General features: G+C 38.2%; 1 protein-coding gene across 4 annotated transcripts in view; it reads right to left on the bottom strand.

Annotated features, from left to right (window-relative positions):
• The window catches only part of THADA (THADA armadillo repeat containing), a 151,749-nt gene that overhangs the window by 78,211 nt on the left and 58,851 nt on the right, over positions 1 to 14,687 (bottom strand). For all 4 annotated transcript variants that reach the window (XM_085577096.1, XM_085577097.1, XM_085577099.1 and 1 more), the window contains exon 29: positions 9,172 to 9,340. In XM_085577096.1, the coding sequence (XP_085433222.1) occupies positions 9,172 to 9,340 (169 nt within the window). The remainder of the gene's footprint in view (positions 1 to 9,171; positions 9,341 to 14,687) is intronic.

Here is a 14,687-nt window from a genome sequence, read left to right as displayed (position 1 = left end):
TTTCCCCAGCTTCCTCCTCTTGTCATGGAGAATATTCTTCCCTTTTGTAAGCAGGCTGAGAGAGCTTCCAAAAAACATAGAATTCACCTTACCCTATTTCTCACTATAGCCTGAACTTCTGAAAACACAGAGAATAGTAAGAAGGCTTCACTGTATGTAAGAATTTTTCATACATCCTCAAGCAGTCAGAACTTATCATGGATGGGTATTTCCAAAAGTATATCTTGAAAGTGTATTCAGGATTGTCTTTCTTTTGGCTCTGAAAGTTTTAAAGACATGGTTCCTAGATCAAAAGGAAGGGAAAAAAATCCTATGCGGGTTGGATGGAAAATATGTTTTGGGAGATGAAAAATGAACTCCATGGAGTACTAAATTAATCCACTGCACCACCTAGGAGAATATTATATCTTCAGTAAGCTTTACAAGTTTCAGTTTTTCCCTTCCCCAACTGTAAAAACATCCTCTGCCAGTGACAGAGTGATAGGATTGCTTTCCTGACTAATAATGAGGGATACTTATAGATTCATAATACAAAACAGGTGCAAGAAATATGCACAGAATGGAACACTTAAAAATTCAGACTTCACAACAGTTCAACTGTTGTTCTGGGAGGTCTAAATCAAATTACTCAGCCAGTGCCTAGAATAGTTCCAACTCTCTTCAGGAAGACTTCAGTAATGAAAAGTAAAACACTGTGCTGACAATTATTTGTTTCTCACATGTCCATCATTTAAAGACAAAATAATGTATCCACTGCGAAAACTGTACCTATAAAGTGGATTTCTCTTTGTTAACACCTAATCAAAGTTGTTTTATATAACCACATTCTCAGACAGTGTTTTCAGTCACTACATAATTATCGACAAACACAACTAGAGATGCCAGGTTGTACGGATGGCTGTGACTGAGCACCAGGCAGGGTACCTCAAATGGCCACACACACACATGCACCCAAAACTTCTGCCAGCAAGGCTGCAGGAGCTTTTATTCATAAAGGAGTAGAACAAGGTGCACTAGAACAGGAAGGCCAAAATATTTGTAAAGCAACTGCTTACCACAATCAGAGTAACAACTGTCAAAATCTAGGGTATGGGAAAGAGGGAAGCAGTCCATCCATCAAGGCATCCCACTCCCTGTACAGAGGGGGCAACTGACATGCTCTCCCTGGTACAACTCACAGTAATCATTATTACAGTCACCTCTCAATCAAAACAGTAGTTGTTTTCACTGACTGATGAATGTTGCTCATTCTGTACTAAACCATGCCTTTTCTTTTTCTTTCACTAGAAAGATGTGACCCCACAAGCTTTACAACAACATCATCTTTGCATCTTCACAACAGCAGCATCTTTGCACACCTTTAGCTGCTGTAGGAGAGGACTCAATAATGATGCAGAAATGGGAAAGGCCTAGTAAGAGTTTTAGGAGCTGTGTACATCTATGTCCTTTTGAAAAGTGGTGACATGTCTTAGGAAGTCAGAGACAATATTTGGAAGCATTACTAATTACAGTTAGAGCCACTTCAAAGCAATGTACAACCAGCAGGGCTGCCCAGTCAATCAGTCGGATTACATGTCTTCTTCTCGGTTTGTTTCTTTTGATTTAAAAAACAGCTGAAAGAAAACCTCTGGCAAAATCTCATCAATGACTCTTTCAGAGACTGCCTCCTCCCATTCCTGGAACTCAGCTGCATTTCTGTTGCATTCATAGATACAAATCTCATTCTCAAATACTTACTGTCTCCTTATATCAGTGTACCCTTATGTAACAGTCAATTGAAATTTACAACATAAAGAAATGAGACAACTGTTATGTTATTGCCAGCTCCATATAAATGAACGTTTCCAACTTGACACCAGCATTTCTTTTCTGTTTGTACTAATCTTAAAAGTAAAGCTTATCTTGAACACTAAAAACTGAGGTTAGAAAATAAACAGCTGAAAGGAAGTTTCACTGGAAAACATTTAATTTTAGCAAGTTTATTTCTTTGATCAGTAGACAATGTAAGGTTTGTTTACTATATTGAGTTTTTATAAGCCAACATTGAACTGCTACACTTCAAATGTTACTGCCAAGACAAATAAAATGTAATTCACCATAGACAATGTTTCTAGGCTACTGAATAAAGCCAAGTAAACAATACCCTACTTCCGCATTCATTCCCTCCTAATCTAGAGCTCCTCTGTCTTCAAAATAAAACAAGAAAAAAATATGGTCACTGACAACACTGCTGCTAATTCACATTAAGTATTTTTAGGTGAAACTCATAAATAGTACACCTCTCTTTTTTACCCAGCAACAAGGATCAGCATCCAAGAATAACCTTCAAAATGTATTTGATTTGTCTCCTCATAGTCCCACACTTGGGTCACTCGAGTCCGTGGGGTTTTATTACCTATTCAGGCCAATAAAAGGCAGGTCCAGTGACTGCTTGTGAGTTCTCCTCCATGCACCATTCTTCCCTGCTTTATTTTCAATTTATTTAAACTGATAGAGCCCTCTGAGTAAGTATTCAAATCTTAAACTCATAAAACACAAGAGTGATCACAATCACAAATACCTAAAGCTTGACCCTCCTTTGGGGCCATTTCAGCTAAAATCCTCCTCCTCAAAGGAAGGAAAGAGGCATCTGCATTCATTAAGCAGACTCTACTTTGATTACTTTCATCAACAACAACCTGTCTTAATACAACTCTGCTAGATAATTAAACCACCTAACATACTGATGTTTTCATCATGAATTGCTGCTTTTCATTAGTACATTAGAATTTTTATCTTCCAAAAACCCACATCCACACATCTCTGGCTCAAAAGTGCTGGAAGCTAAGACAGCACATGCAGATGTTTCTCCAGCTGCTTCATCTACCTTACTTTTTTTCCTAAGCTTGTGCTATCAGTCCTTGCTGGAGGGCCTGAGAGCCCCCTGCCTCAGACAAATCTTTACATGACCCAGTATGGCTGTTATAAGGCTGTGTTCTTGTCCTGAATTTCTTGCTGCTCTAATGAAGGCTCCAATCATCCTTTCAATCAATTATTTCATCTTTAACTTCCAGCTCTCCATTAAGATATAAAGAATCAGAACATCCAAAGAGCTGATACAGATAAAGTTCTACCACTGCACAAACCTTGATGTATTCAATAAATTCCAGAAATATTAAAAAAAAAAGAAATAGTATATTACTTTCATAGTATTCAAGGCCAGGCTAGATGGATCTCTCAGCAAGCTGGTGTAGGAGAACCTGCATGTGCTGCATAGGGCAGGGGGGTTGGAACCTGACCTTTCAAGTCTCTTCCAACCCAGACAATTCCATGATCCTATGATACATGTCCTGTATAGAAAAACCTACTATGCAACCAAGTATTCTAATCATATTATTTTTAATACAAGTGCTCTAGATTCTTCCATTTTGAAGAATATTCAGAGAGATGGGTCTAGTTCTGTAAGGTGATGCTACTCCCTGGAAAGTAACTGCCAACTTCTTGACCTAATGAAGTGAGCAGGAAGTTTAATTTTTACAATTCATGTTAAACAATGTAAAGAGTTATGAAGCCAAGTATCTCCTATAAGTCTAATTTCTGTCACATGCAACTGAGTCAATGTGACTCATTCTGTTCTTCAGATTTGAGAAGCCAAGAGTTGCTTGTTTCAAAAACTAAACAAAAAGGGTTCAAAATCTCAAAACAGCATTCTTTGCACGAGACATTGCATTCATATGCTTAACACAACTGTTTGAATTAGTGATCACAAAGAACAAACAAACAAGGAAAAATCACCCCACCCCCACCCCAACACAAAATTCTTTGAACCAGCCGGCTGCTCTAACACCACAGAATTTTGTGGATAAAAATTAAGTTTGGAGAAAGTTTGAATATTAAGCATAACAATTTGTGAAGAGCAAATGACTGCTGAAATTCAAAACAGCGTTAACTAAATGAATTTCCATTTTTATCTTCATGAATTTAACCCTGCACCAAAGCATTTCATCTGCCAGTTATATCTTGTATGTCTTTAAGAACAGATCCCCAGAGAGAAGGAATACAGTTTTTCTCTTGCAATGCAAAACATTGGCATATGCTCAGTGAACAAATCTTGGGATAAATCAGGAGTGACAAAGTGGAATAAGTGGAAAGATGGCAGCAGAGAGAAGAAGAGAAGCTACCAGCCAGGCCTCAGATGAGAAGATGGGGCATAGACAGAAATGTTACCAGGGATCACAGCAGAGCAAGCAGAATTTCTGTGACTTTTGAGTTACAGCAGTGAGCAAAACCAGTCACAACAGGAGGACCCACCTGTAAGAAACATGACAGACCGGCAGAGGATTTTTTTTTTTTTTTAAATTTTATTCTATGTAGTTGATTGCTTGTACAAAGTACCACCAAAAATGTAAATACTCATCATGATCAAAGTATATTCCAGACAGAAATTGATCTTTAATGATATGTGGAGCTGGGAACTTCTATCAAAAGCTCAAGCAACCATCTCCTGGTGGAGGCAGCAAATGGAGGCACACAGACAAAGTCATGTAGTTCCCTCCATAAAGAAGCAGCAAGTGATGAGGGAGAAGTCACTGAATGCTCCTTCCTCCCAATCCATGCTTCAAAAATGCAAAAGAGAATGCAAAAAACTCTTCAAATAGAATGGCCAGGTAAGAGAGGCAAACTTTTTATACTGGTTTGTATCCCAATCTCAAGCTACACATTGTTAGCATGTAGAAAGTAAGGCAACACCTTCAACATCTCAGAACAAGGCACAGACAAGTTAATGAAAACACCATGTCCCTTTTAATAACTTTCATTGACCTAATCCCCTGTGTTCAAAAATATGTAACTGTGGGCTTGCCAAAGTGAATGTGAAGATCAAACTGATAAAATACAAGATAATGAGTCAATTGATGTGCAGATTCATTCATTTGAAAAACAAATAAACCTTAGCAGTAATTACATCTGCTCATGATTAATGGCAGCTGCCCAATGGATTCTTCTTGATATGAACAGCATGTAAGGGTATATACACTCTCATTGGAGTACAGATTTTTCCAGTATACAAATGTGAAAAAGATTTCTGGAAACTAATGAGTGCACAACTGTGACTGAAAGCTCCAGTCATGCTATTGCTATTCCACTGTACTAAAAACAACTGGATTCTCCATCTATGAACATCACACAGGCTTTGAAACCCAGCATCAATCATGGTAACTGATTCTCTCAAGATAAAAACAAAAGCTGAAGTCTAACATCTGCTTTCCCTGGCAAACCAATCTGAAAGTTTATGCATTTGGGAGAGTTTTTTAATCATCATAAATAACCCACAACCAGATGAATTAAAGGTGCTGCCTTGCTTTCTGGACAAATCTTTATAGGGTCCCTGTAAGTTTTCTTCACTTAGAAGCACTCAAAGAAAGGGTTTAAAGAATTAGAGGAATTAAAAGGTCCATGTGCAGATGCAGTCTGTGGTCTTGCTGGGATCACAGAGGCAATACAATACAATAGCTGACATGTCTGGGGCAATGCAATGGAGGGACACAAGTTCTTTAGGAAGGACAGGTAGGGCAGATGAGAAGATGAAGGTCGACCTCTCCATGGCAGAACAACTGGAATGCACAGAGCTTGGCCTGGGGATGGATGATGAGCCAGCTGGAACCTTACAGCTAAGAACTGAAGTGGGGGTGACACTGCAGGGGGTGTCTGCTACAAGCTGCCAAGACAGGCAGAACAAGTGGACAAGGAATTCTACAGGAAACAGCCTTGTGTCACCAGGCCCTGCCCCTCATGGGGGGCTTCAACCACCCTGGCAGCTGCTGGGTGACCAAGAGAGCACCCTGTAAGCAACCCAGAGGCCTCCAAGAGGGCACTGATGACAACTCCCCAATAAAATCAGCAGAGGAAACAAGGAGAGGAGCTCTGCTGGAACTCAATCACATCCAAGGAATAACTGACTGAGGATGTGAAGGTAAAAGGCAGCCTCACCTAGCTCATTCTGAATGTCTCAATTTTTTTGAAAGATGGAATATATACTGCAGAAATTCCAATCCCAAAGAGGCAGAAGGTCAAAAGAGCATTTGATCCTCTGATAAGGAAACCTCACAAACTTCCCAAATATTTGCAAGTTCCTCGGCAACTGCCGAAAGTCAGAAAGATTCACAACCATAAAGGCTTTCCTAGTCAAATTTTGATACTCTTCCAGAAGTCCCCACATAAATCTCTGGATGAGCTCTTCCTTTCAGCTGATCAACTAAAAAGCCTAGACCTTAAAACTAAACAAAACAGAAATGTTTCATTATTCAAGAAAGCTGGTACAGAATTTCTGCATTTTCTTGTGAATTCAAAACTTGATTTCCTTCCCCCAACCCATGCCAATTTGGATTATGGAGAAGACCAGAAACTGTACTCATAAAGGAAACACTGAGCATAGAAAATATTTTTTGGTTGCTTTATTCAAGTCAGTGCATTTGCTTATCACGCAGAACTGCTTCTTGAAGAATAGCATCAGTTCCGCAAGTGTTACAGAACAGAAGCACCCCTCTTACATAATTCTTGAAAATAATTATTCTGAAAAACCTGGAAAGCATAACATTATTTTATCCTCATGGACATTCATATTCCTATGCAAATCGAGACACTTTTAAAACACTGTGGAGAAAAAGAGATGTTTTCACACCATGCAGAGGTCTGAAGTTAAACACAACACGTCTACATCCACCATCAAAAAGCACTTCTTGGCAATCTCGGCATTTTGAAAACCAAGGCATGACTGGACAAGCACTATATGCTGAACTGTTTTTGAATGATCTTTCTATAAATTACATAACTCTGAAACATAACTGAGCTATATCTTCATGATTTACTACCTCTGGCACTGCCACCTATTTCTGAATAATTCCAGCCTCCCTTTTCAGAACCTGACAGTCTATGAACATTGAAATAAAAAACTCAAGCAATACAATGAACTTAGTAGCTTCTCATGTGACTGAACAAATAAAATTACTGAATTCCATTTTCATAAGATATCGACCTTGTATTGCTAGAAAAAAAATTATACTTTATTGAGTTTTGTACAGACTTGCTCTTTTTAGTAGAGATTTTTGTTTTGGTTTTATATCAAGTAGGATGATAAATCTTTCACTGTGTCATGGAAAAGCAGTGCAAACAGTTTTGAACACTGCCAGATCACCACCTCTTCAAGTAAGCCTTCCGAGAAACAGTACTTTAACCAATAGTCCCCATAACACAGTTTTCTACATTTCAATAAGCCTTACCACCAGATTTGCAAATCAAAATTAACACTGATAAAAAGAAAACTGAAATCAGGCATCCAGCAACCCCTAAAAAGTCACAATACTTTCCTCTTTGTACTACCTACCAGAAGTGCAAGCTAACTACAGGTTAAACTACCTGGCACTGGTAATTTGGATCTACAACAACCACCACTGCCTTGCCTCCTTTTTTTGCACATCTTTACCACCCTAAACTGTTTCTTCTGAATGTTTTCTTATTTTAAACTAGCAACCAATAGTTGCCATACATGTCAGCCATACACTAAATTAAGCATTAAGCATTAAGTTAAAATGTTGAGTACCCTTGATTCATAAGTGATAACAGCAAAGCCCAAGACAAATGTCAGGAAACCAAACTACTGAACTGTTATGTTAAGACTGACATTTTTTGGAAGAATATCATTCTCTGACAGCATGGTCTCTCATTGTGAAGTAAAAATTGAAGTAGTAGCTCCTAGTAGCTGCTCAAAACTGTTAAAAATTCAAGTTAAAACCATGGGATATCTCCCACCTCACAGGTGTGGAAAGTTTCCTACACCTATGCATAAGATCATGTTAGCAATACTGAATTAAAAAACTAGATCATCCTTTGGGCTCTTTCATATCCACCCACTATTATTATTATTATTTTTATTGTCTTTTTTTTCCAGGTAACAGAAAAGAAGGCAATTAACTCTATACACTACTGCCAGTCCACACCCTCATGAGTAGAGTTATAATCATTTTGGATCGAGAAAGCATTTCATTCTCACTGTTGGAACAACCCTCTCTTCCTAACACTTGAGGAGCTGTGACACAGCAGGGCTGCACAGCTGATTTGAAGATGGTAATCTCCCCCTTGCCACACAGACACAGCAGCTCACAGGTCCAATCCCTTGCATCTATCAGGTTCATCAACTGCTTTTCAGAGCAGGTGCCCATCCCATACCCTGCAAAACCCTTTACTGTTACCAACCATCATTCAAATCCAGATTCAACTGCCTGAAACCATTTATAGGTAAAGTTGACATTAACAACCCTAGAGGGACTTCACTCATTTCCTAGATTTCCTGGAAGTCTTGATTTTAAGGGAAAATAATATGCTAGACAAGATGCATTTGAACACTAGATCAAAACACACACACCCCAGCACACAGCTTACAGTGGGAACATATCCCTAGAAAGCTTGCCAACTGAGACAGACCAACAGAGCTGATCGTGTACAATATAGCTTTGTTGGAGGGTTGCTTGTGAAAAACAGGCAATAAAAATCAGTAACTTATTACCATGATACTTAAAAATGAAACACAGTAAACTGACTACCATAAACCAGGGGAATGATATATGGAGAATGAAGAAATTTCTGATGTCTTCTGGAAACATTCTAGAGAATTTAACAGTATAAAGCTTACCACAACTTGTACAGCACACTGATAGGTACAGCAGGAAAAGCAAATGAAGCCATAAATAATTATATGGGTCAGTACCAAGTTTGAACAGATATACACAATGCTATTGGTGCACGGAGTTCAGCTTTGCCTCAGATTTGCTCAGTCATTTTGGGCAAGTCACACAGATCTCTCTGTAAATACGTTCAGATGGGGATATTTGCTCTTAAATCACTTTAATCTCTGGAGATAAAACATTATACGAAATGCAAATGTTACTACTTACTGCTTACTGTCTTCAAATGACAGCTGAAATGTGCATTCCACATTTATCATCTGACAGAATAAACTCATAAGCGGTCTTCATGTATGTTTTGACAACACGTGAATGTTAAGCACAACTCATGGTATGTCATCTGGCTGTCAAGTATGACCAAAAACTTTTTTAAAAACCCCTACAGTAAAACCAAAATTTAAGAAGCGTCACGAAACAAAAACAAATCAATGCAAAACAAGCCTCCCAAGCTTACTTGCAGTAGGGTTCCGTGAACGCCGTTCTGCCGCACGCCGCGAGCGGCAGAGGCCGGGAGCCCCCGCAGCAGGGCCAGCAGCGTGTGCGGAACTTCATTGGCCATGACGAAGGGAACCAGGGCCCGGCCCGACATCTCCCGGCAGCGGTACACGGGCGAGTGCCCACACCTGGGAAAACCAGAGACCTGTTATGTGTCATCCAGCAAGCCACTGGGCTGCCTAAAACAGGATAAAGGATAGTGCCATGAAAACGAAAGCGTATTTCTCACAAACCCCATATACAGTCTTCTCACAGTGAAAGGTAAGTCACACTAGAGCCATGCCAGAGGTCTTGTTGTCACACACAAGTTCTGGCATTTACATAAAGGAAAATAAAAAGGAAATAATGCAATTATGCCATTAAACAGGTAAGTATATAGTCCTGTAGCATCTTTCTGGATGTTTATGTTACTTACTAAACACATTCAAATGTATCATGAGTTTGACTAAAACTGTCAACTCCATGTTGTTAATCAGATGTTTCCACGAGAACATAAGATGGTGTCTACTGAATTTTGGGCCAAATTTCCCTCTGGTTTTTAGAATACATTTAAAGGCAGGAAATAAAAGTCACATTGGAAAATAATTTCCCATTATTTATAATTAGTAGCTAAAAGAAAAATACTACTTATTTAAAACTGACTGCTAAGATGCAAGACTCTGTATAAAGCAAATGCCAAAAAGAATCCTTGATCTTTTAGTGCTATTAAGGTTTTGATGACTAGCTGTAGATTTATGAAAATACATGGAGAATGAGCTAACATTAACACATTAACCAGTCATATACACTACTTCAGTAGAATGTTTACTGAATTGACATGAGTAGGAGTCCTTTGTCAGCTAAGTAGGTTAGGCTAAGTCTTTCAAAGCCAGGAATTCTTGCATGTGTCAATTTTGGTAATGCAGGTACAATTGAGCCACCCAGAAAACTGAGAAAACTACTATAGGGTTTAGGGTATAGAAAACTACTATAAAAGGCCAAATATTTTAGATGATGGAAAATGTAGTATGGCTGAAGTTATGCTCTGCTACCTCCCAGATGATCGTGATGACTCAAAAGATGGCCTTCCCTATTCCAATACTCTCATCCCTTTCCTCAATTGCTTCCTATGTTTTTCCATTTTACATAATCCCATGTAAATGAGATTATCCCCTGACAAAATGATTTTGACCTCTGCTTAAAAAAACACTAAAAAACCCTGCAGTGTCACGCCTACCTATTTAAAAATTAGAAGAAATTAAAAGGTATTCTGAATTTTCAAGTATCTGTATCAGATTTAAATCAATAGTCAAAGTAGTAGTTTACTTTAGTTCAAATGAAAGAAATATAGAGAAGAGATTCCATCTTGAACTAGCAACCAAATTAACAGGGTTTTGAAGACTAAGAAACTAAACAGTCTTAACTGAAATAGGTCCATTATGCCATGGCATGCCTGGAGGACACAGATCTTCAGAGGATCTAGAGAGGAACTACCCAAAGGTTTCTGAGGCAATTTTTAGCCTTGCAAATAAGGTTGTATGTTCTATTATGATTTTTACTAAGACCATCTTTACATTTCCTTTTCACAGACTGGCCCTCCTTCACAATAGGATGCTAAAGGAGAACAATCACAATTAGAAGCTCCAGCATAGGGAAAAGCTTCAATCCTATATTAACAAGGTGCAAGAAGAAATTCTGTTTGGCTATTCCTAAAAGAACTTTCTTTTTTAATAATAAAAACATTTTAATTCTACTTCACAGTAAACTGAAACCTAAGAAATCATTGTCTGAAACCATTCATTCAGCTCTGCCGAACCACATTTTCTTAATTTTGTTTATGACCTTTTACAGAACCCAAGGAATCTGACATGTTTTCACAGGAGGAGTGGAAAATTGGTAAAATTCCAGGGTTTCCTCTAATTTGTGCAAGGGTTACTTTCCAATACTACATGCTTCAAGAGGGTTTTTTTTTCCTAAAACACAATGCAGAGAATTAATACATATTTTTAAATAACCTGTCTTTAACTTTTTTGTCTTGTAAAACGTCAAATACTTATAACACATGCATCAACATATAAGGAGATACAGTATTTTACATGCCAGATTTTGTTCCACTCTATTCTTTTATCAAATTTATTGTGAACATAGAAGTGACTGCTTTATATTTAGAAAGAAGAACATAGTGTCACATTACAGACAAAATTTTCTCAGCTGCCTGAAATTCTCCTGCAGAGCAACGACACAGGTGTCCAGTCATGAAGAACTCCCCCAGGATACTGTGGGCCCAGCTCTGCAACCTTCTGTGCCAAAGGGAAATGCAATCCCACAGCTCCTACCTGCACAAAGGGCAACCCAGCCACCAGCCTGCCACTATCCTACACAGCTGCTGTACATCCTTACACTCCAGGGTGCAGGGACTCACACCTTAGTGGGAACCCTCAGAACAGCAGGTTCTTCATAGGTTGTTCATATATAACCCTATGAAGTCCATACTAAGGAACAAAAGCATCACAATAGAAATCATAAGGTATCTGGTTTACAGGAACATATTTGGGAACACATGGAAGGCATTTCACATCAACACAAAGCTTCCCAAATCTTAGAGGGGTTAAGATTCCTACTGTTTCTTCTAATTTATTTAAAATATTTATTTGTTTTTAAATCTAACACTCAAAGGAAATCAATTGTTTCCAATCCCCACCCACCAGCAAGAAACAGCACAGATAATATTTCAAAAATACTCTTTCACATGCATATGCCAGATGTCGTACCAAGCCACCACTAATGACCTATCCCTGAACTTCTGCATACCCTGAAGGCACTTAAGTGTACATCTCTCATGTTTTGAAGGCACTTGGCTTCATTCCTGAATCATGCAAGAAGTTTGCCAGGAGAATGTCAAAACCTACACTAGTTTTTCTATCCAGCACCCTAGAACAGAAAGTTTTGATATTTACTGGATCCCACTTACATTTAACCTATCATCTGTAAATAAAACTAAACAGGATCAATTCTCAAAAAGGGATAGAAAATAGAAAGACTGAATGCAAATAAAACAACTGAGCAACAGAAATATAACATTCTAACCAAATCTAGCAATTTTTTGCTCATTGTTATGCCAAGCTCCAAACCATACACTTTAGCACCGAGTCTACTACCTGTATTGTTAAAAATGTATTCTATCTTGAATTTAGCAACCATTATGGGAAGAAGTCTCACAAACTGCATCAAGAAATATTTTTGCACAACCTTGGCAATCACAGTAACTTAGTTTCTATCTACAGCAAAACCCAGCAGCTCAAGAAAGAAGCATTTTAAGGTTATAAAACTATTCAGGTTACTCCTCGTGCAGCAGTTTAGCACGCTGCCATCCCCGAGATGAGTTGCATTTCTCTGATGGCAGTTGCCTTGTGGGGATACTGGCAGAAGAGGACTTCCAAACACTGCACTTCAACCAGACTCTGAGCTTCACCTGGCAACAGCACAACACAAATCTGCTGCACGCTCATCCTCTCTGCAGGGAATACCAGCAATGGAGTCTTGCATTCATTTGGACAGCATGGATGTGTGTGAAAAGCTGCATTTAAAATGGTTCCATCTCCTTTGATTTGAAAGGTGCTTAGGGGGGTGGAGGGGAAGTGTTTCAAGTATGTGACACTATCTTCACATGCAGGTCTGATACAAGTAGACTTTAAAATCTAGGAATTACCTAAAATGTTGTCATATGTAAAAACATACATTATGCCACCCTAATTTTATTATACTTCAAGGCAGCAACAAGAATGAAATCCTTGCAAAATCCTCATGTGACAAACTTCTATTCAATCCTGAGGGCCATTCACAACTGTAGTATTTCACCTTGAACTCAGTACTGTTTATCTAGGTGCACGAGGAACTGGATGTAAACATGTTTACTTGAAACAACCCATGATCACGAACAAAAAGTCCATAAATCTGGGAAGGTTTCGCTCCGTGTAACCGTAGATTCAATTCAATGCATTTCCACTGCTCCGTTCCAGCTTCAACACTCAGATCCTGAACCACCCTCCCAACTGATGTGATTTATGACCAGCTCTCATAAGGCACAAAGATTCCATACTCCTCTGCACACATCAAAGTGTCTAATTTATTACTCTGGCTACAAACAACAGAACACTAGCTGTAAATAATAATATCTTGAGCTTCTTTAAAAAAAAAAGAAAAGAAAAGAAAAAACACACCTGCAGGTGTTTCCTATGCACTTATTTTCCATCCTTTCTTATTTCTCCCTCTCAACAGACTTCATATTAGCCAAATTAACAACGCAAATAAGGATTACCTTTTAGATAAAGGTCACAGAAACAAATTAGTAGATTTAGTTTGAAAAATTACACCTGTTGCTCAAAATATGCTCATTATATTAAATAATTCCTACAGTTGTGAGAAGGACTAACAAGGACAGAAATGTCTATTTTCAGGTTTTGCTGGCTGTTGTCACACAATCTGTGCATTATTAACAAAGCCAATGCTAATTAATGAAACAGTGAATGTTCTGAAAAAGGGGCCTCTGACTTTTTAAGTCAAACCAAGTATCCTACCATCATCACAAAGAGTTTGGCAGAAGAATGCAGTATGAGGCAGGAAAGGCTTTGCAATTCAAACCAACCACCTCTGCCTGCAGGTTAAAGCATTTTAACAGCCACCACAGCTTTTAAAAGATAAAAGTGATTGAAAAATATAAATAAACAAAAATCACACACATGGTACTCTCTAAATCCTTGAGCAAGTTGTGCCACAGAGTGCTAACAAATGCACTCTAAGAAAAAATTGTGTTAAGTCTTCTGTCTGATTCTGTATAGACAGGGTAGATAGAATGAGAAGGAGATTTTGCCTTTCCTCCATGATGCAGCGATACAGCCCAAGTTATGTCATCAGTTCCAAAGCAAGAATTAAAACCAAAAAATTAGAGCAGGAGAAAACATGGATGCTGGTCAAAACTCAGAGAGAAAAGTATTCAGCAACAGATACAGCTCCTATTAAAATCAGTTTGGTTATTAAGATTCAAGAGCATTGCATGCATTCCTCATGATTATATACTAGTTCATTTTTCCCCCCTTCAAATTATCTCCTAAAAGAATACCTTTTGCAACTTCAAATGCAGTATGACAAGTTCCCAAGCTAAGTGAGGTCCAAAAATAGAATTAAAAACAACACTCATGCTTCCACACAATTAAGTAACTTGGACTTCTTACTGAAGATGAATCAGTAGGATAGTACCTATTTGTTACTGGAAGAGTAAGAATTCCTGCAACACCAAGGATAATTTGCTACACATGTACCAAAACCTTCTTATGTTCATTTATTGATTTCCTTGGTTTGTGTTTTTCTTTTAAGGAAATAACCATTTTCCATTTTGTTTTTTAATGTTTCTTAGCAATTAAAGTATCCAAAACATTTAATTTTAAAATCTTATTTCTCTGTGGAAACCTGCATTGTAATTGGCCTGAAGATAATTTG

Source organism: Lonchura striata, chromosome 3, assembly GCF_050655825.1.
Source record: "Lonchura striata isolate lonStrDom1 chromosome 3, ASM5065582v1, whole genome shotgun sequence".
Taxonomy (NCBI): Eukaryota; Metazoa; Chordata; class Aves; order Passeriformes; family Estrildidae; genus Lonchura; species Lonchura striata.
This window is presented reverse-complemented; position numbering and strand designations above follow the sequence as displayed.